Raw genomic sequence first — 23,276 nt, 5'->3', positions numbered from 1 at the left:
ATCTGATGAATTGGTGCTTAATACTGATCAGTATCATTATCTGCATCAGATTCATGCTCACTATCAACAACGCCAGAGGTGTGCAAAGAATCCATTGAAACCGCGGTAGGAATGATAGGAAGATTATCTTGCACCAAATGATGATTCTCCTTTAACGAAGAATGACTATCCTCAAAGTCAACACACTGATAATTAAAACCGGAAATAGACGGTGAATTATCAGAAGTGATAGGTACATAATTTCCAAAGTAATCTTGAACCCATGTGTCACGCATAGACAGAGTAGCAGCCGGGGGTTTCCCACTAGAAATAGTAGTAGATACCCTCGGTGCAGACAAAACAGCCGTTGTGGTGAGATGAACACCAGAATTGAAGGGCTGTGAAATCGGAAAAGTCTTTGCAACATGTGTTGACATCACACTGGAAACTGGTGCATAGGGTATGGAGACATTACAATCAGAAAAAGGATAGTAATGTGACCGGTCATGAAAGTCGGAACTACAATGCTTGCGTGAAGCTTGTCTACGACCTTTATTTCTGTGATGCCGAGATCTAGAACGGCTACAACGCCCAGAGCTAGAACGGCTACGACGGGAATAACGTCTCCTCGAGTATCGTTTCTGTGATGATCAAGATGATCGATCATGATCATAACGATGACAGGAATGAAGACTGCTCGATGAATAAGAGCGTGTCTGACGTCTACCTCTATAATCGGAGCTAGTCGACGACGAAGAAGTGGAATAATCCCATAAGGAAGAACGTCTGTTTCTGATCGTTGACCGGTGACTGGCAACTGTTGACCGGTTAATGATCAGTGCATGTTGACCGGTGTCAAGTGACCGGTCAGTAGTATTGACCGGTGACCGGTAGTACTGACCAATGACCGGTGACTGGACCGGTCATCAGTAACAGATGACCGGTGACTGGTGGGTGGGACTGGTCATCAGTAACAGATGACCGGTGGGTCGGACCGGTCATCAATAATAGATGCAATTGATCATCTGATGTCTGTAAAGTCACCGGGCAAAAACCATCTGTTGATGGTACATCTGGTTGTTTCCTGCTCAAAAACGTTCTGCGACGTATTGCTTTCTGCCGAATGTCGTCATCCCATGAACTACAAATAGAACATTTATGGTCAACTGTACACAAAGTGCATGATAAACAAGTGTCGTGGTTATCCCACGACGCTTTTAAATGACCACAAACGCCAAGTAATTGAAAACTCATTCTAATTTCTTTATTAGAAAATAGAAAAGAATTTACGCAAGAAACAATACTAAGTGACAATTATGATGAATAAAACCGTTAAATACGGTATATAAACTGTACAAAATATAGTCAATTCTTTTTGACTAACCCACGAAAAGCGCGTGCACAAGTGCAAGGAAATTTAATGAAAAAAAATTCTGAATTTAGCAGAAATGACAAATTATGTAATTTATCAAATCGGAAACCCAAAAACAACACAGAAATGAAAAAAAAACACAAAATTCCACAGGAGCAGAAAAATGGCGGTCTGTCTCGGTGTTCTCCAGAAAAGGAAGATGAGTTACGGTTCTTGATTTCCGGTTGGGTTACATTATACTATGTTTAATCTGATCTGTTTTCAGTAGGAGAGGTGGCTGAATTCCGGCACTTGAAGATTTCTGGAGTAGCTAACCCACCTTGATAAGGTATAGCTAGGGATAGTATGTATGTATTTATGATATTAAAATGATTTCTAATGAAAGCTTAAATACCAGGTAAAGTTGTAACAAAGCTGGTGCTATGATGACTGTTGCAGATTAATTACATAAATTCAATTAATTATTACAGACAACTAAATGAAATCTACCCAATAACGATCAGTTAATTCTGTACCGTAGCTGGTGACAGTGATGTGCGCTTGTCGACAGCGGCCTCACAAGTGAACTCCACCTTCATGCTACGTGCAGTGAAATCTTCATCATCCACGATCCCCCCGTCACCCGACCCAGAAAAGATGTCTTCCATGCCGCTACCGTAGATACTGTCGTCATCCACGTCATGGTCTGTCACCGAGGAAGGGGTACGAATCACCAGCTGTAAGGAGATTGCATGAACAGTATTCTGGGAAAACAGGGCTTAATGCATACGCGTTAAGTTTCCTCCAAGATAAGTCTGTGCCCCGCCCCTTGCTTGCCCATGTCTTTTAACAGTCTAAAGCAATTTTTGAACAAATGCTCTGACCATGTTTCATGAAAATTGAACTAAAAATGTGACTTGTAGAGCGTTAATATAATAATTATGGTTTTACTATAGCCATATAAGGAAATATGCCCCGCCCCCTGACAGCCATGGTTTTTAACAGACCAGATCCATTATCGAACTTATCCAAGATATCATTAGAACTAATGTTCTGACTCAGTTTCATAAAGATTGGACGATAAATGTGTTAACAAGGTTTTACTATAGCCATATAAGGAAAACTGTCACGCCCCCTGGCAGCCATGTTTTTCAACCAACCGGAACCATTTTCAAACTCGTCCACGTGTTTTGGGGCACGTGTTTTCACCAAGTTTCATGACGATTGGACAATAAATGTGACCTCTAGTGTGTTTACAAGGTAAATGTTGACTCTACTCACGACACAAGACAGACAAAAGGCACTCACAAAAGTTTACCATGAGCATGTGAGCTTAAGATTAAATTTAAATGTATTCTAAAAAAAAATTCAGTAAATGACTTAATCAAGTTGTATTAATTATGTCAATATAAATAAATGTTTTTCAAGAAATAAAATCCTCTCTAAAATAAATTGATAAATTCTCAACCGGTCAACTCTAAAACGACCGTGCCAATACTTACCACATTACTGTGTGCAATGCCTGAATGAATTTTACTGGTCACCGTTTGGCAAGTACCCGTTTGGGAGCTGATGTATACGTGTGTGGAGTTGCGTTCCGCTGTGCAACTGCTGTCTAGCAGAGTCAGGTCGTTGACTTTCAATTGCAGGCTCTGGGAAAGTGGGGAACATATGAGCAAAATCTAAATACAGTTAATCTTCTTTCACAGATCATGAATTGTTTTGACAAAAATAACACATAAATAGTCCAATCTCATTGACTGGCATGATAATAATAGTAACTTCATTTGATTCCCCAAAATAACTCTAGGTTATATCATATATATACATGTAAGCTTAATGGAATATTCACATAATAATAAGAAACAAGAGATTGCCAAGCAATATTGTTCCCTACCAGTTAAACTCCACGTTGTCAGTTTTTTGTTTGTTGCCATAGCAACCAGAATTCTTGACATAGGAACAAAATGAAATAACGTGCATAATCTCCATATTGGCATCTATCCATGTTTCAAGTTTCATGAAAAAATTTAAAGAACTTTTAAAGCTATTGCAGGATCCAGAAAAGTGTGTGACTGACTGACGACAGACTGACAGACAGACAGGCTGATAGACATAGCGCAAACCATAAGTCTCCTCCGGTTTCACCGGTAGGGGAAAAAAACAAAACACACTGCAACTATTTGATATTGTGATCCGTTATATCACAATTTCCAATATATTGCGAGTCAGCTGTGGACCCCATTTTTTTCACCCAATTTTATTTTCTGTATAATACAACATTTATAAATTTAGTTCGGTCCAGATTGCTTTCTTCATTGTGCATCACATTCACGCTTGTGAACTGCGACAAACAATGACCCCCACTTGCCAAACCTCAAGAGTCATTTCAACCGTCACCTTGACAACATTCTCTAATGAATTTGCTTTGAACTGACATGATCACATGATGGTGATGTCCATGCTTAGACAGGTATTTTTCGCCGTTTTATACTCTGTATTACTTTTGTTTGATTTTTAAATGACACTTACTTTCCAGCCATATCAGTAAGAAAATGATTGGTGTTAATTTCGTATGAAAATTTACTTTATATCTCAACTTTACTCACTGCAAATTTTCTAAGTGAATTTTCTAATTAAGTCATAATGCTAAGAAATTTTGCAGCGATATATATAACATATAAATATAACACATATTGCAAATTGGTAGGTAAATAGTGTTATTTGGGGTTTCCAAACAATACTTATGCATATGCATGTATGACCTGAAAATTGATATTGTAATCCAGATATATTGAGATCGCGACCTCAGATCCCACAAAACCGCGATGTAATGGATCTGTAGTCCACAATCATATGCTCCTGATCACTCGGTCCTCAGTTGGTGATTAACAAGATTTTAACTAAAGGGATTTTGCAAGAGTGTGTGTGGGGGGGGGGGGGGTTTAACCCTTTCCCACTCAGAAGGAAAGTGAAAATGGCTTTTGCAAACAGCATAAAAACAAAACAGCCTGCGAGTCACTCTCAGTCTGTTCAGGTTTTATGCTGTTTGCTGCTCATCAGATATTTTAGAGTTGGAAATGAAGCCTTTAAAACGTGAATCTAGTTAGAAAGGTTTTGAATTAAATGTAACTTTCTAAGTGACTACAAACACCTCAAAATATGTATTTAAGTGGTAAATGGTTAACTCACCTCCAGTTCACGTCTTGGAACGGCCACGGTGACCTGCTCGCTGTCACACTCGAGCGTCATAGAATTCTTCAGGACTTCCTTTATCTGTCGAGGGGCCAACTTCTGCTCTACTGAAAAGGAGACAACTAATGTATACCTTTCTTAATAAGTACTATATGGTATGGGTGATCATCAAACTTGCCTGAGATACTTTGCCAAAAACTGGTGTTCTTTAAGTATGGTGAAGATTTAATGCGAAATTTAAATTAAACAGAGCAAAAAAAAATGACCCCAATTTTATATCGCCCCTCCATGCTAAAAGGTACCATGTGAAATTGAAATGGGGCGATATTATAGGGAATGATTCAGGATCACAAACGACACAGGGTGCTGCTAAAAAAGGGGCAGGGTAGAATATGGAACTATGTAAGTGATGTAATAATTTTATAAATCTACACAATTTCTTACTCACACACTTGTAAACAAGGCTTCTCAAACAAATATCAATTTATTTGCAATTAGGTTATTGCTTAAATATCATGAAATATGAATTTTAAAAGATTTCCACTTTTTTGTTTTTGACCAACTTAAAGAAGCAGAGGTAGGGGGGCCCTAAGCACGACACAGCGTCTTGCTTTTTCACACTGGATCTTTCCCTTAATCTACTTGTAAAATTGGGCAGAGATATTATGCTGACTAACAATTTCATAAATATTTATATCTATGTACACCTTTAAATGTAGGGCACTTTGATATCTATGTACACTTACCAATTTATGACACTTTGATATCTACACCTTCAAATGTACAACACTTTGATATCTAAGAACACCTTCAAATGTAGGGCACTCTGATATCTATCTACACTTACCAATGTATGGAACTTTGATATCTAATTGTACACTTACAAATGTACAGGACTTTGATATCTATTCACACTTACCAATGTACAGCACTTTGATATCAATTCACACATACCAATGTACAGCACTTTAATTTCTATTCACACTTACCAATGTACAGCGCTTTGATATCTATTCACACTTACCAATGTACAGTGCTTTGATATCTATTCACACTTACCAATGTACAGCACTTTGATAGCTATTAACACTAACCAATGTACAGCACTTTGATATCTATTCACACTTACCAACGTACAGCACTTTGATATTTATTCACATTTGACCAATGTACAGCACTTTGATGTCTATGTACACCTACCAATGTTCTGTACTTTGTAAGTCACACTAACCAATGTACAACACTTTGATATCTATTCACACTTACCAACGTACAGCCTTTTGATATTTATTCACATTTACCAATGTACAATACTTTGATATCTATGTACACCTACCAATGTTCAGTACTTTGATATCTAGGAGATTGCTTTTGTGTAAACTAAACGAAAACTAATTGTACAAACTCCCAAAATTGCACACCTACCATTCTATGGCACTTTGAAATTTATGTCTTTGTTATTGTTGTTCACCTACCAATGTAAGGCACTTTTATATCTATGTGATAACTATTGCTGATGGCTGTGTAAACTAAACTAAAACTATTAGTGCAAACTCCCTATGTTTCACACCTACCAATGTACGGCACTTTGATATCTATGCGATTGCTGTTGTTGACGGCGGTGTAGAGGGCCACGGAGTCGAGGTAGTAGGAGGCCCAACGCACCAGGTCCATGCCAGACTCCTTAAGTAGCTCCACCCGCGCCTCGTACTCAGGTTTCAGCCCCTCCCCGTCCACAGTGCTCTCACTGTTGTGCTGTTAAGGACAGGACATTGGGCTTAATGCATTGCGTAAAGTGTCGGAGCAGATTAGCATGTGCAGTCTGAACAGGCTTATAACAGATGACACTTAGCACTGTTATGGTATTTTTTGTTTGCAGGTAGTCTCTCCTTAGCAAAAGTTCAGTTAAGATGGAAAGTGCCATTCTTGATAAGCCTGTGTTGACTGCATAGGCTAATCTGGGACAACACTTTACACACATGCTTTAAGCCCAGCTTTTCCCAAACCCCATTATAGGATTCAGATAACCTTGTTGCACTTTTCCTTGGTAAACTGGTTGACCAGTACCTAGCTCACATTTCCTTGGTAAACTGGTTGACAAGTACCTAGCTCACATTATTAATGAAAGGAACTGCAAAATACCCTATTTGAATCAAAAATAGAAGGAGAATGGCCATAGAAATAATATCGTTATAAATCCATCACGCAGGATGTGGCCAGACCAGGACTTGGAACAGTGACAGTCCAGCATTCTACCATCTTAAAAAACTTACCAGATTTCACTACTCCCTTTTAAATTCAGTCCACTTTATGTCTTTTTTAAAGAGAAGCGTGTCTTAATATGACTTTTCCAATTTCAAGGTTTAAAATGTAAGAGTTAAAGTATAAACAGACTTCAAAATGTGACCAACTCTTAGGAATCGGAGCCTTCAAGTAGATTTAAACTCTTTACTTTTTGAATCTATGTAAGGCCCCAATTGCAGATGATACACCATCTGATGCCCCTATCAATATCCCCCCTCTCAGTCGGAATTGGGGGAGGGGCAGGCAACTTAATTGATTCCGGATTTCAACAAGTGCTGTGTTTGTGAAACACTATGCCTCCTACTGCGCCACTTTGAAGCCGCACAGCAGCTTATTTAGAAAAAAAAGACATTTGATCTTGAAGGATGACCTTGACCTTTCACCACTAAAAATGTGCAGCTCCATGTGATACGCACGCATGCCAAATATCAAGTTGCTATCTTCAATATTGCAAAAGTTATGACCAAGGTTAAAGTTTTGGGACAGACGCCACACATACAATGACAGACAGACACATACAATCACAGACAGACACGCCAAAAACTATAAACCCCCAATCATTAGATTCGGGGGCATATATGATTCCGGGTACAGCTATCAAGGAAATTGACTTGTCATTTGATACAGCATCTCCTACATAAGATATTCAGACAAAATTACCAAATGTTTGGCTCAAGGGTGGGAATTCCGACCCAACGCAATAGAATCAGTCAGCCACTTACTCCCCCCTTCTAAATAGTTGCCGTGGCTTAATAGATATGGTGTCTGCCTAGCAACTGGAAAGTCACGGGTTCGATCACCACTGAGTGAGCGTTTTTTTAATCTCCCCAAAAGACACCAAGTACTGGTTCTAGTCCAAGGAAACAGACTTGAGAGACTTTCAAATAAGCCAAAGGCCTTCTATGCAATGGAGCTAAAATAAATAAGTTTAATGGGAAGGGAGACAGGGGATTTAAGTACAAGCATGAAACCTATGTGTGCCAACATAAGCGACCAGTATCCAAATTTAACTATGTGGGACACTTATCTGTTTTCCTTTATATGGATATTAATTAACCCTTTGCATGCTGGGAAATTTGTCGTCTGCTAAAATGTTTTCTGAATTTCTAAAATTATTATTTTCTTCAATTTTTTTCAAAGAATACTATCAGAATAGCAAACAGTTTGGATCCAAACTGTTTGCAAAGGCCTTTAAAATTCGGTTCCAGCACTGAAAGAGTTAAGTTTGTGGGAGATTCATAGTTATTCACATCAGGTTTATCTCAGTGAGTTTTCACTACAATTTAGACAAATGAGGAAAACAATAAACGTTTAACTCAGTGAAAGTCCTTGAACATTTAACTAGGTAGGAGATCCAAAAGATTTAACTTGGTGGATGATAAAAGATTAAACTTGGTTTGAGAACCGAAATATTTGATTGGTGGAATATCTTTGTGGGAGATCTAAGAGATTAAACATTATGAGAGAACCAAAAGATTTAACTTGTTAGAAAATAAACAAGAGATGTGTTTGTCAGAAACACAATGCCCCCTACTGCGCCGCTTTGATTTATATTTAAAAAAATTATCATTTGGCAGATACAGATAAATTTAACAAGGGAAGTAATAAATTTTACAGGGATATAATAAACAAGGATAAAAATTGTCACAAAACCAGGTTTTCATTGTGAAAAAAAATCTGATTAAGGGAGAAAACTCAAACTGAACTATTGAAATGAACAAACAAAATTAACCCCCTTTGTAAGTTTGTTTCAAAATAAATCTATTTTAAGTTGTGGTGACCTTGACATTGGAGATATTGACATGATTCTTTCGTGCGACACACCGTCCCATGATGGTGAACAAATGTGCCAAATAATTGTAAAATCTCACAATGAATGACATAGTTATGGCCCAGACAAGCTCATTTATTGTCAATTTTGACCTTTGAACTCAAAGTGTGACCTTGACCTTGGAGATATCGACGTTATTATTTCGCGCGACACACCGTCCAATGATGGTGAACAAATGTGCCTAATGATTTTAAAATATGACAATGAACGACATAGTTATGGCCCGGACAAGCTTGTTCCGCCCGCCCGCCAGCCCGCCCGCATTCGCCAATCTAATTACCAGTTTTTTCCTTCGGAAAACCTGGTTAAAAAACCTGGTTAAAAATATCACTTCCCTTGTAAAAATGATCTGTACCTGCCAAATGATCTCCCTTTAAAGCTTGTTACTTCCCTTGGATTTGTTTTTGTTTTACCTTGAAGGATGACAGTGACCTTTCACCACTCAAAATGTGCAGCTCCATGAGATACACATGCATGCCAAATATCAGTTGCTATCTTCAATATTGCAAAAGTTATGGCCAATTTTAAAGTTTTCGGACGGACGGACGGACAGACAGTTCAAATGCTATATGCCACCCTACCGGGGGCATAAAAATATTTACCTTTGAGCGCCCCCAAAAAGTCCGGTTATACTTTTCTTGGAAGAACCTTAATTTAAATAATTCGTCCATTTGGTGCGAAAAGGTACCATGTGCCATTAAATTTGAATTACTCATTTTTGCACCAATGGCACGAAGTATGTGGTTCTTTTTAAGTACAATCAGTTCAATAGGATTAAAGCAGGAAGGTTAATGGCCTGACAACTTTCATTTCTGATTTTAAACTCAGCAGTTGTGATGCCTTTAATGGTACTGAATTATTCATTGTAAACTACAAGGGAATGGGAAGAGATGGGCAGGGAATAATTCAACAAATGGTGTTCCGAATTGTATGGACAGTTACATGGGTAAAAGGCGATGCAAGGACCGACAACAAACAAGATTTATGTGTAATTCGTACAAATAATCATTTTTTCCAAATGCAAAATCTCAAAGGCATGTTAAAAAGAGCATTTGATGGGTGAAAATACAGTATTTCATTGTCTTGGAAAAGTAGGCAAATCAATACCCTTCACAAATTACTCTTGATGAAATAGACCATTCTTAACAATGCTATCTTTCTAGCAGTCAAAGGATGCTACAGTGAAGCAATTGATACCAAGGGAGGAGTGTTAAAATACTTTCTCACATGCTACAACATGCTTTCTATGCAATATTAACATTACATATGAGCTGCACTCTGTGAGATGGGGGTTTAATGCATGTGCGTAAAGTGTCATCCCAGATAAGCCCGTGAAGTCAGCACATGCTAATCAGGGACAACACTTTCTGCTTGTATTGTGTTTTTAATTTACAATTAGTCTCTTCTGAGCAAAAATCCAGTTTAGGCGGAAAGTGACATCCCTGATTAGCCTGTGCGGACTGCACAGGCTTATCTGGGATGGCACTTAACGTACATGCATTAAACCCCCTTTTCGCAGAGCATGGCCTATACATTTTTATCTTAAGCATGTGCAATATAGCCTTTTGACTACTTTTTGTTAGCCTGACCAATCCTGTTACATTATTTTACTGAAATAACACTGTTGCAGTTTTATCATGATAATTTCATGAATATTAATTTTCTTTGCAAATTGAAAAGCATGTTATAACAAGGGCTGTTTGTAAAACATGCATGCCCCCCATATGGGCTGTCAGTTGTAGTGGCAGCCATCTGCAAGTCATGATAAATGTACCTATGAAGTTTCATGATCATAGGCCTAAGTATTATTGAGTTATCACCTGGAAACCATTTTACTGTTTCGAGTCACTGTGACCTTACCCTTTAGCCTAGTGACCTGAAAATCAATAGGGGTCATCTGCCAGTCATGATCAATGTACCTATGAAGTTTCATGATCCTAGGCAGGGTTTTTTTTGGCCCGATTTTATAGCCGAAATTCGGCTATATTCCCAATCGCAAAAAGTATACTTTTTTCTTAACCAAATTTTCAATTTTCTAAGTATTTTAACCAAATTTTCAATTTTCTAAGTATAAAAAGGGCACATAATTCTGTCAAAGTGCACGCCAGAGTTATCTAACTTTGCCTGCCCAGTCCCCTCATGATAGTAAGTAAGTGTACCAAGTTTGAATGCAATAGCTTTGATACTTTATGAGAAAAGTGGACCTAAACACAAAACTTAACCAGACGCCGACGCCAAGGTGATGACAATAGCTCATAACTTTATTTTCAAATGACATTGACCTTTGACCTAGTGACCTGAAAATCAATAGGGGTCATCTGCGAGTCATGATCAATGTACCTATGAAGTTTCATGATCCTAGGCATAAGCATTCTGAGTTATCATCCGGAAACCATTTTACTATTTCGGGTCACCGTGACCTTGACCTTTGACCTAGTGACCTGAAAATCAATAGGGGTCATCTGCGAGTCATGATCAATGTTCCTATGAAGTTTCATGATCCTAGGCATAAGCGTTCTTGAGATATCATCCGGAAACCATTTTACTATTTCGGGTCACAGTGAGCTTGACCTTTGACCTCAAAATCAATAGGGGTCATCTGCGAGTCATGATCAATCTACCTATGAAGTTTCATGATCCTAGGCCTAAGCGTTCTTGAGTTATCATCTGGAAAACACCTGGTGGACGGACCGACATGAGCAAAACAATATACCCCCTCTTCTTCGAAGGGGGGCATAAAAAGATCTGACATTATTTGTCATTTCATACTATGAATTATTAAAGTCTTCCACGAAATTTGTCAGTTTTGCTACCAGTATCAGTTACATAATAATGTCATTTCTTTGCAAATGAAAATCAATGAAGAATAATAACCATCATTATTCTTACCATACAGGCATGACAATTAAAGAAAAATGAGAAAGACATTATAAACGAATGTATGACATTTAAGCTTTTTTTGTGTATTTGTGTTAATTTATTGTATAAAAGCATATAATTAACAGAACATTTGTTTTCTCTGCGCATGATTGAATATTTATTTCACTTATGGTTTTAAAAACTATAAATTCCTTTTTTTTATACAACTTCTCTGGAAAAATATTGAAGCAAACACCGAAATATACAAGTTTGTCTATGTATTAAACATTTAAATCATCAGCTGAAAAGGGTTATATGATTAACCCTAAGTACATGTAATTATTGTGTTAGTAATTTAATAGGCAGACCAAAGGATCAATTCCTGCAAATGATCAATTGATCTTTCTATTAGACACCAAGTACTGCATGGTTCCTTACTTTAAATAGAGTCAAATAGGCACAAATTTAGTTAATTTAGTCTTAAAATTAATGCATTTGTCCAAAAAAACTAAAAGATTATCATAGTTAAGGAATGTGCATTGTTTGTAAGAAAGCTAAGTGAGCAAAGCGATCCATCAGGCATCCACTGGTTAATTACTCATTTTAACCAAACACAGGTCCATAAACCTACCAGTATCGCGATGAATCCGTCCTTCTGCTTGCAATGGGCGTACCACTGAACGTTCGGCGCCGACTTGAGCACCAACCAGAAGGACTTGTCCTGCTGCCCCTGACGACCATGGTTGCCGTGGCGAGACCGGAACCTCTGCTGACCCTCCGTCTGGGGCTCAGGCTCGGGATTGCTCTCCAGGGTCAAGTGGACGTCCACCCTCAGCGGGGTGCTTGTGTCAACATTTTTCAGCTCGATAACGTAGACAATCCTGCAATGGGCGTGTGTTTGTGTTTATTAGTGAACACAAACAATTGGTGGCAATTTTGAGGTATGATTTAGGACTCGTATTATATCATGACTGGCATTGGTGAAATCATCATTATAATATTGTCATTTTGGGGTTCATTCCTTTGCAAAATTGAAAATGGCGATGAAAACCCCTCATAAAAAATCATCTTCCTCTACAATTTCAGAGAATTTAAAAACATAGTAGTTCTCGTTGACAATTGTATCATTTAATTTTTATTTCTAACATTTATCATCATATTATTTTAAGCCTCATTAAACTGAAATAATTAGTGTGTAACCACAGCTTGAATGGTTTTTCAAAGACACAATGAGACAAACCTGTCATTTTATATTAACATATAATATTATCACATTATACTTGACTTCAATAATCCACATGTTGCAACACAACATAACGCAAAACAACAGAATCATTTCAAATTATCTATTTGTTGCACGTTTGTAACATTTAATCATTTTATCGATATCAAACTATGATAATTCATAAATGCAGCCAAAATTTCATTATGAGACTGCATCATTTGTGGTATTTCGCTCCCTGATTTATAGTGTTTTTTATTTTCTGAACACGTGTCAAAAGAAAATTGTCATCTCCAAAATCGGTGAACAAGTCCCTTTAATTGTTGAATACCAAAAATGGTATGACTGAATCAAACACCTAGTCTGAAAAGTATTTCAGTTCAATAACTTCTGAAAAATGCATACATGTCGACAAAATTGATAATAATTAGTATAGTTTGCAATTTATTCAGGTCCTAGAACAAACAGCTCTAAAAAAGTTCAACGATGTTAATTTTGTCTTGAAATATAAGAATTCTCCTTAATTTTGCTTATCATTATAGATATTTCTGCAGTTGTTATAATTTTGCTATTAGATACATTGCTATTTCAGGAATATAAAACATGAAAACATGAACAATTATTGTTAGGTCTTATTTTCATATTATTGGTTGAGATCATTTGTCGAATATTATGTTATTTTAATTACACTGCAAGATATTTTTATAATTTTACAAAAAGAGGTATCCAAATTAAAAAGTAACTGCTAACACAAGAATATCTCTCTCAATAATTATTTTAAGGCAAACTAATAACTACAGAACGTTTATATGAAATATTGCAACGTGTATCATAGACAACATTAAATCTGGGCTTTAAACAATTTTTAAAAGAATACTTTCTTTGGATACATTTACATGTAATATTGTTTCATATTCTCAATTTAGTAGACAAATTACAAATAGAAAATACAAAAACATATGATAAAAAAAAACACACACACAAACCTAATGTGACATTCTTATTGAGGCCGTAATGTACTGGTCGTCTGAATAACAAACAAATACAATAGAAAATAATGTATTGATTACTTAGTGTTTGGGGTAAATCTGTGCCTGATTTGACATCCCGTGAGTGGTTGCTGTACAGACTGGGTCGCCCTGGCAGCCAACTGCTGGTCTGTACCAGTCTGCATCAGATTATTCAGGCACTCTGAGGACTGGCCCAGTGCTTGGGGCATCATGACAGCTGGAACACGATTGTGACGGGATTATCTATGGTATCAAGCTGTTATTATGTGATTGTAGCTAGGCCTTGGAAAAATGGGCTCAACGCATGTGGGCAAAGTGTCGTCCCAGAATAGCCTATGCAGGCTCATCATGAGGGATGACAATTGCTGCCTAGATTTGACTTTCCTTACAAAAGGCTTCCTTTAAACCAATTTTTTAGTAAAAGCGGAGTATTGCCCTTGATGAGCCTGTGCGGACTGCACAAGCTAGTCTGGAAATGGCCATATTACATGACACTACACGCACATGGTTGGGGGCCCAGGGGGCCTTTTCGGCCCCCGGAAGCTCCTGAGACTTAGCAAAATAACAAATAAAAAATAGCTAAACAAGAGTGCCAAACTGTCACAAGATACGCCCGTTCGAAGGTTTTGGACACCATGCTCAATGCTTGAAATGCACTAAGTGACATCGTGACCTCGTTTTTGACCCGGCATGACCCATATTTGAACTTGACCTACATATCATCTAGACACATTTTCTGACCAAATTAGGTGAAGATCGGATAAAAAACTACTTCAATTAGAGAGCGAACACCATGCTAAATGCTTGAAATGCACTATGTGACCTCGTGACCCCATTTTTGACCCGGCATGACCCATATTCGAACTTTACCTACATATCATCTACACACAACTTCTGATCAAATTAGGTGAAGATCGGATGAAAACTACTTCAATAAGAGAGCGGACACCATGCTAAATGCTTGAAATGCACTATGTGACCTCATGACCTAGTTTTTGACCCTGCATGACCCATATTCGAACTTGACCTACATATCATCTAGACACAACTTCTGACCAAATTAGGTGAAGATCAGATGAAAACTTCTTCAATTAGAGAGCGGACACCATGCTTAATGCTTGAAATGCACTAAGTGACCTCGTGACCTAGTTTTTGACCCGGCATGACCCATATTTGAACTTGACCTACATATCATCTAGACACAACTTCTGACCAAATTTGGTGATGATCGCGTGAAAACTACTTCAATTAGAGAGCGGACACCATGCTTAATCCTTGAAATGCACTAAGTGACCCCGTGACCTAGTTTTTGACCCAGCATGACCCATATTCGAACTTGACCTAGATATTGTCTAGACACAACTTCTGCCCAAGTTTAGTGAAGATCGGATGAAAACTATTTGAATTAGAGAGCGGACACTGCCATGGACGCCGCCCGCCAAGGGTGAAACTATAATACGTCCCGTTTTTAAAACGGGCGTATCACAAGAATAAAATTATAAAAATAAACCCGATGAAAATATCGCAAAATAAAACTGGATAAAAATATTGCATAAAAATATTGCATGTGTTAATCGGTTGCATGTCTCCAATCAGACCTGACTGATATATAATCTATATACTACCTCTGACCAAGTTTGGTGAATTCAACTTGAACTAGAGCTTTGTCACTGAATGTGACTTATACCCCCATACCACTTTGACGCAGGATAAAAAGTTGTTTAAAAGTTTCGGATGAATACAATTTGAATTAGAGTCCGGACAAAGTGGCGCCGTTGAAAATGCACTAATTGACCCTATGACCTAGTTCTTGACCCGACATGACCCATATTCGAACTTGACCTAGATATCAACTAGATGCAACTACTGACCAAGTTTGGTAAAGATCGGATGAATACAATTTGAATAAGAGTCCGGACAAAGTGGCGCTGTTGAAAATGGACTAATTGACCCTATGACCTAGTTTTTTACCTGGCATGACCCATATTCGAACTTGGCCTAGATATCAACTAGATGCAACTACTGACCAAGTTTGGTGAAGATAAGATTTATACAATTTGAATTAGAGTCCGGACAAAGTAAAATGCACTAATTGACCCTTTGACCTAGTTTTTGACCCAGCATGACCCATATTCGGACTTGACCTAGATATCAACTAGATGCAACTACTGACCAAGTTTGGTGAAGATCGGATGAATACAATTTGAATTAGAGTCCGGACAAAGTGGCGCCGTTGAAAATGCACTAATTGACCCTATGACCTAGTTTTTGACCCGGCATGACCCATATTCGAACTTGGCCTATATATCAACTAGATGCAACTGCTGACCAAGTTTGGTGAAGATCGGATGAATACAATTTGAAATAGAGTCCGGACAAAGTGGCCCCTTTGAAAATGCACTTATTGACCCTATGACCTAGTTTTTGACCCGGCATGACCCATATTCGAACTTGGCCTAGATATCAACTAGATGCAACTGCTGACCAAGTTTGGTGAAGATCGGATGAATACAATTTGAATTAGAGTCCGGACAAAGTGATGCCTTCCGCCCGCCGCCCGCCCGCCGCCCGCCCGCCCGCCGAGGGGTTTCACATAATACGTCCTGTATTTTATACGGGCGTATAAAAATTAACACAAAATCTTAAAAATCTCACCTATTTTGCAAGTTCATTTTATGAAGGAGAGTTAATTATATATATTTTTTTTTTTTATAGTCAGACACCAAAAATTTCAATCAACAATGAACTGGTTAGTTTTTACGGTTTGGACATTGCATGTGTGTGCTTTGTCGATCGCATGGGCTTTCATTGCCTTATTTCCGGACAATTTATAACTTGTCTTTCTGCATGGTACACAAAAACATACACCAGGGATGTCTGTTTTTTCAGCCATTCGCCAAATTTCACTCCACGTTCAACAACTTTAGCCAACCAATCCCATCGCGATTTATTCTTAACGTCCGATTCTAGCACCTTTGTACTCGAATTTGGTTCAAGAAACTTCATTTTTTGTATTCGTTTTACCTCGAAAAGCAAATATTTTTGATTATGGCGCTCGTTTGACATAAATAATTTGACAATGTCGCAAACGCTTGCCTCCCTTTATTTTTTGCGCAGATTACAATGTAAAGAACGATTACTCTTTGTGGCACCTGCTTTTGTTAATTTACCGAAATTGCAGCTCTTTCCACGAAACACGTTCGCAATATCCATTACAAAGGGTCTATTTTTATTTCCGTGTTTTTGTTTGCTTGATAAACGTTTCGTGTTGCTTGGACAATGCAAGGGGGGTCATCCCCCCTAAATTATCTCATCGAATTTACATGAATTACGAAAATGACCTTTTGGTGCCCTGAAAAACCAGCACAAACCGGAAGACTTTAACCCTGAAAATGGGCCATTACTCTGTTAACAGTTAGTGGTATCCAAAGTCGGATCATCGCCCCCCCCCCCCCCCCACCCCCCCCCCTACCCCTATTCCCCTATTAAAGTATTTAAATGTTTTTCATTAAATTGTAAACAAGCTTTCAATTCAAATTTTGATAATCCATTTTCCTTTCTATATAATGGATATTTTAATCTTAAATAGTTTTTGTGTTTAATTAAATGAGTTTTTATGCCTTTCAGTATTTTATCCCGAGCTCTGATCTTCAAATCAAATTTGACAAAAAAATATTGATTTGTCGAAATAGTAGTCCACTGTTCATTTATGTCAACTGCATGAGCAGCCTCTTTTTCTTAACTCAATTTGAATGCTGGGAAATTTGTCTTCTGCTAAAATGTCGTCTGCTGAATTTATAAAATTAGCAGTTTCTTCGATTTTTTTCAAAAAATACTATCAGAATAGCAAACAGTTTGGATCCTGATGAGACGCCACGTTCTGTGGCGTCTCATCTGGATCCAAACTTTTTGCAAAGGCCCTCAAAATACGGTTCCCGCACTGAAAGGGTTAACCATTTCCCACTCAGAGGCAATGCTAAAATGGCTATGTGCAAACAGCATAAAACCAGAACAGCCTGTGAGTAACTGGCAGTCTGTTCAGGTTTAATGCTGTTTGCTGCTAATCAGTATCTAAGGGTTGGAAATGACCACTTTAAAACTTGAATCTAGTAAGAAAGGTCTTTAATTGAATTTAACTTTCGAAGTGACTACAAATGTGTAAAAATAGGAATATGAGTGGTAAAGAGTTTACTCCATTGCAATACATCTCCAGATTTCAATTTCAGGGATGTAATTAATAGGACCCAAGAGAATAAAATACTTTTACTACACATGGTCAGTGGAGCAGGTTTTTCATTTTAAGAGCCAAAGTGTATCAAATTCTCTATAGGGATTAGCCATTTAGGTCATTACAGCACAAGAATAAAGAGAAGAGATTAGATTTTGACAGCAGCCATTTTGAGCTGAAACATGCAAAGGTTTAGGATTTCCAACTCTAATGGCTTGTGACAAAGTGATTTAGGGATTCACTTTATTCGATCCCATTTTACAAGCATTACTACACATATAATGTGAATACAAACATAAAAACTTATTTGATCCTCAATTACATTAAAATTCTTCAGGCACCAATATCCTTCTGAGAATAACTTATTTGATCCTCCATTACACTACAATTCCTCAGGCACCAATACCCTTCTGAGATGAATAATCATTCTCCTGTGTAAAAAAAAGTTAAAGTGTTTTTTTTCTCAAATTTTTGGAAGAACAGAACTGGTTCTGGTTGTGATATTTTTGTCTTATATACAAAATCACAAACAATTTGCTAGTTTTTCAATCTGATAAAAACCTGCAAGTTTAAAATGATGTTCAAGGAATTGATAGCATTATAACATTTTAGAATACCATATATGGAATATAAATTATCACTTTATCACTTGACACATTTTAAGGCTTAACCCATTTATGCCTAGTGTCTAGAAAAAAGGCCTTGGCAAACAGCGTAGACCCAGATGAGACGCCGCATGATGCGGCGACTCATCAGGGTCTTCGCTGTTTGCTTAAAGGAATTTCTGTTATAAATATTCTAAATATAGAAATAAGTATACTAGAAATCCCTAATTGTGGAAATAAATTGATCCCATTTAGAAGGATGGGAGAGTCTACTAGGCATAAATGGGTTAACTTATTTCTTCAGCATTCATTCTACAATCTATTTTAACACATAACAAAGTGGTAAAGGGTTAAACAGACCATTATGCTCAGTTGATAGAGCGCCGGACTAAATATCAGAGGATTGCTTGTTTGATCCCAGGCCCTCCCACATAGCTAAATCATGAAATCTTTTCTAGGGCAAGTCTTACTCCGGCTTTTATTCAAGTAGGGCAGTTGAGGTCGCTGTGGTGTAGTATATCCTGTCTGCCTCGCGGTCATGGGTTCGAATCCCCACAGTGGGAGCGTACTTTAAATCTCCCAAAAGGCACCAAGTACAGGTTCTAGTCCCAGGAGATGGACTCTAGAGCATTTCAAATAAGCCTTAGGCTTTTGATGCAATCAAGCTTAAATTAACCCATTTATGCCCAGTGGACTCTCCCATCCTTCTAAATTGGATCAATTTATTTCCAAAATTAGGGGTGTCAAGTATATTTATTTCTATATTTAGAATATTTCATAAAGAAATTCATTTAAGCGTCATTTATGCGGCGTCTCATCTGGGTCAACGCTGTTTGCAATGTCCTTTTTTCAGGACGCAAGGCATGAATGGGTTAAAAAGGTTTAATCTAAATATGACACTGCAGTCTGTTCCAGGCTTGAGTATGTGCACTTAGTACTTGTAAGCCAGCTGACCCAGAAAAGGTGTGACTTGGTTGCCTGACTGACCAAACAAAACATTTATTTAATGGTTAATTGTACTGACCTAAACAGAAGATATTAAGGACTTGTACCATTAAATGGTAATTACTTGTATCGTAAGACGTACTTACTGCAACTTAATAATTATTCTCCAGATTAATGTCAATGAAAACTTCACATCTGGAGACATGTTACCAGGTTAAGATCATTTATTTCACATTTCCACTTAAACATGCAGAAATGCTGATGTTCAGAAAATGTGCACAGATTAAAAGGTAACTGGACCTCAATTAGCTAACGCCATAATGTATGGAGTTACAGCTGTGCTGGTTTTTTTTTTCAATTTGATCTAGTGATCTAATTTTAACCCGTTACCACTTAGATACCTATTTTAACGCATTTGTAGTCCCTTAGAAAATTACAATTCATAAAATACCTTTCTTACTAAATTCAAGTTTTAAAGCATTCATTTCCAAACCTTAGATACTGATGAGCAGCAAACAGCATAAAACCTGAACAGTCTACGAGTTCAGGCTGTTCTGGTTTAATGCTGTTTGCACGTAGACCTTGACCTTTCACCACTCAAAATGAGCAGCTTCACGAGATACACATGCATGCCAAATATGAAGTTGCTGTGTTCAATATTAAAAAAGTTATGAAAAAACTTTAACGAAGGTTAAAGTTTTAGGAAAGAAAAATACAATGATATTTGACCTTTGACCTTGAAGGATGACCTTGACTTTTCACCACTCAAAATGAGCAGCTCAATGAGATACACTTGCATGGTAAATATCAAGTTGCTATGTTCAATATTGCAAAAGTTATCTGGGACAGACAGACAGACAGACAGACAGACAGACAGACAGACAGACAGACAGACAGACAGACAGACAGACAGACAGACAGACAGACAGACAGACAGACAGACAGACAGACAGACAGACAGACAGACAGACAGACAGACAGACAGACAGACAGACAGACAGACAGACAGACAGACAGACAGACAGACAGACAGACAGACAGACAGACAGACAGACAGACAGACAGACAGACAGACAGGACAAAAACAATATACCCCAGATCTATCGATCCGGGGGCAGAAAATGATGCAACAAAAAAATTATCACATACAAAAACTCAAGTTTCTATTTATGATGAACAACTACGACATTGAAAAGTAAGTCATTTTTTTGTGTTTCAAACTATTGTGATAATAAGGGACAAAATTGTCACAAAACCAGGTTTTCATTGTGAAAAAAAATCTGATAAAGGGAGAAAACTCAAACTGAACTTTTGAAATGAACAAACAAAATTAACCCCCTTTGTAAGTTTTTGTTTTTTTTAAATCTATTTTTAGTCGTGGCGACCTTGACATTGGAGATATTGACGTGATTCTTTCGTGCGACACACCGTCCCATGATGGTGAACAAATGTGCCAAATGATTTTAAAATCTCACAATGAATGACATAGTAATGGCCAGGACAAGCTCATTTATGGCCATTTTTGACCTTTGAACTCAAAGTGTGACCTTGACCTTGGAGATATCGACGTAATTATTTCGCGCAACACACCGTCCAATGATGGTGAACAAATGTGCCAAATGATTTTAAAATCTGACAATGAACGACATAGTTATGGCCCGAACAAGCTTGTTCCGCCCGCCCGCCAGCCAGCCCGCCCGCATTCGCCAATCTAATAACCAGTTTTTTCCTTCGGAAAACCTGGTTAAAAATGACAATCTTTTTTGCAAGTTATATCTATCCTGTTATGAAGAAATTGCTGACAACATACTGAATTTCGTGATATATTCCATTTCATTTATTAGAATCAGTATTTAATTTCATCAATGGCTGGTACAAAAATATATCTATAAAGAGCAAATTATTGCATAAGGGACCATAATGTCTTCAAATTAGTAATAAAAACACACAAAAAACCAACAGATGGTTAATAATGTATAACATTTCTATTTCATTTGCGTTCCCTATAATAAAACAAAATCTGGGAAGGCCAATTTCCAGTCATACATTCATAATAATTGTGATTAATTAATTGGAAGTACACTAACAAAGGTCTAAGTAATGGAGTGGAACATGGAATGTCTGCTAAAAATGGTTCAATAATGAAATACCAAAGTTCATTCTTAACCCTTTGCATGCTGGGAAATTTGTCGTCTGCTAAAATGTCGTCTGCAGAATTTCCAAAATTAGCATTTTCTTTTTAAACAAAATCAAAGAATACTATCAGATTAGCAAACAGTTTGGATCCTGATGAGAGGCCTCGTTCTGTGGCGTCTCATCTGGATCCAAACTGTTTGCAAAGGCCTTCAAAATTCGGTTCCAGAAAGAGTTAACATTGTCATCTGTCATGTTGGCTTGATTTAGCAAAAAATGTGAATTTTATTGCTTTGAGTAATATAACAGATTATATCTTTTACACAGCTTGTTTATTATAATAACTTTCTAGGAAATTAATTCTGATCTGAAAATGTGAATCATTCATCAAATATTACTTTATAATGTCTGTTTTAATTCTGATATCAAAATGTGACTCAGGGGCGGTGGAAAATGTTTTTACACCTAAAATAGTCCATAATAGAAAGCTCAAGTAAGTGAATGGAACGATTTAAAAAAAATTATGTGAGTGTGAGTGCTATATTATTTTTTGATTTGACCCAACACTCAATCTAGGGTATTGCACCGGGCCTAGCAAATCTGGATCTTCTGTGTACAACATATGACAAACTTTTATCAGCCAAGATGATGATGACACTACACTTAAGCCATGAGAAGAAACAAGAGATGTGTTTGTCAGAAACACAATGCCCCCTACTGCGCCACTTTTATTTATTAATTTTTTTTATCATTTGGCAGGTACAGATAATTATCTCCCTTTAAAGCTTATTACATCCCTATGGATTTGTTTTTTTTACCTTTGACCTTGATGACCTTGACCTTTCACCACTCAAAATGTGCAGCTCTATGAGACATACAAGCATGCCAAACATCAAGTTGCTATGTGAAGGGACATAGAAGTTATGAGAATTTTTCGAAACCTAAACGCGAAACCTTAATGCAAAGTGTGACTGAAAGACCGACAGACCGACGGACAGTCCGATCACTATATGCCCTCCTTCGGGGGCATAAAAACTGAAAATAATGATATTGACATTTGTATAAGATGACTACAAACATTGAATACCCCAAGGATTCGAAAACATCCTAAAACTATGAGGGTTGTAACAGTGTTCTCCAGAACAGGTGTATTTGCGCCATTTCATTTCATATTTTGGGGAAAAGTAGCTTGCATCTAGATTGAATGTAACCTGCGAAATCGTGGGCTGCTGGTGCTTCCAGAGAACACTGGTTGTAAGCTTTTTCATTCATACCTTTCCCAATGTCCAATGTCACCTCTTGACCTCCATCTAGGGAGGTGAAGGTCGTCACCGTGGTAAACTTGCTGGTGACCCAGGTCACTAGGTCAGAGGTCTCAAAGGGCACGGTCTTGGGCTTGATTATCTTGGGACGCGTACGGATGTTCTTGTTTGCAAACCTGAATCCTGACTGGTGTGATACCTGCAATAAAGGAAGTATCAGTTGAATGATTGGGCAATAAATGTGGCGTCTAGTGTGTTCCCCAGGTAAACGCTGATGACAAATGATGCGCATAACAGATGATGCACAACAGACAAATGGCAATCTTCAATGTTTCCACTGGCTTAAAAATAA

General features: G+C 37.6%; 1 protein-coding gene across 1 annotated transcript in view; it reads right to left on the bottom strand.

Moving 5' to 3' along the window:
* Window positions 1-23,276, bottom strand: part of LOC127837738 (uncharacterized) — a 107,699-nt gene that overhangs the window by 11,724 nt on the left and 72,699 nt on the right. Inside the window, exons 5-11 of the mRNA XM_052365054.1 lie at window positions 22,937-23,123; window positions 13,812-13,968; window positions 12,151-12,400; window positions 6,100-6,280; window positions 4,523-4,632; window positions 2,833-2,982; window positions 1,867-2,067 (exon numbers count right to left, since the gene is read on the bottom strand). Of these exons, the coding sequence (XP_052221014.1) occupies window positions 1,867-2,067; window positions 2,833-2,982; window positions 4,523-4,632; window positions 6,100-6,280; window positions 12,151-12,400; window positions 13,812-13,968; window positions 22,937-23,123 (1,236 nt within the window). The remainder of the gene's footprint in view (window positions 1-1,866; window positions 2,068-2,832; window positions 2,983-4,522; window positions 4,633-6,099; window positions 6,281-12,150; window positions 12,401-13,811; window positions 13,969-22,936; window positions 23,124-23,276) is intronic.

The sequence above is a fragment of the Dreissena polymorpha genome, chromosome 7, assembly GCF_020536995.1.
Source record: "Dreissena polymorpha isolate Duluth1 chromosome 7, UMN_Dpol_1.0, whole genome shotgun sequence".
NCBI classification, from domain to species: Eukaryota; Metazoa; Mollusca; class Bivalvia; order Myida; family Dreissenidae; genus Dreissena; species Dreissena polymorpha.
Note: the sequence above shows the minus strand (reverse complement) of the source record. Positions and strands in the feature narration are given on the sequence as shown.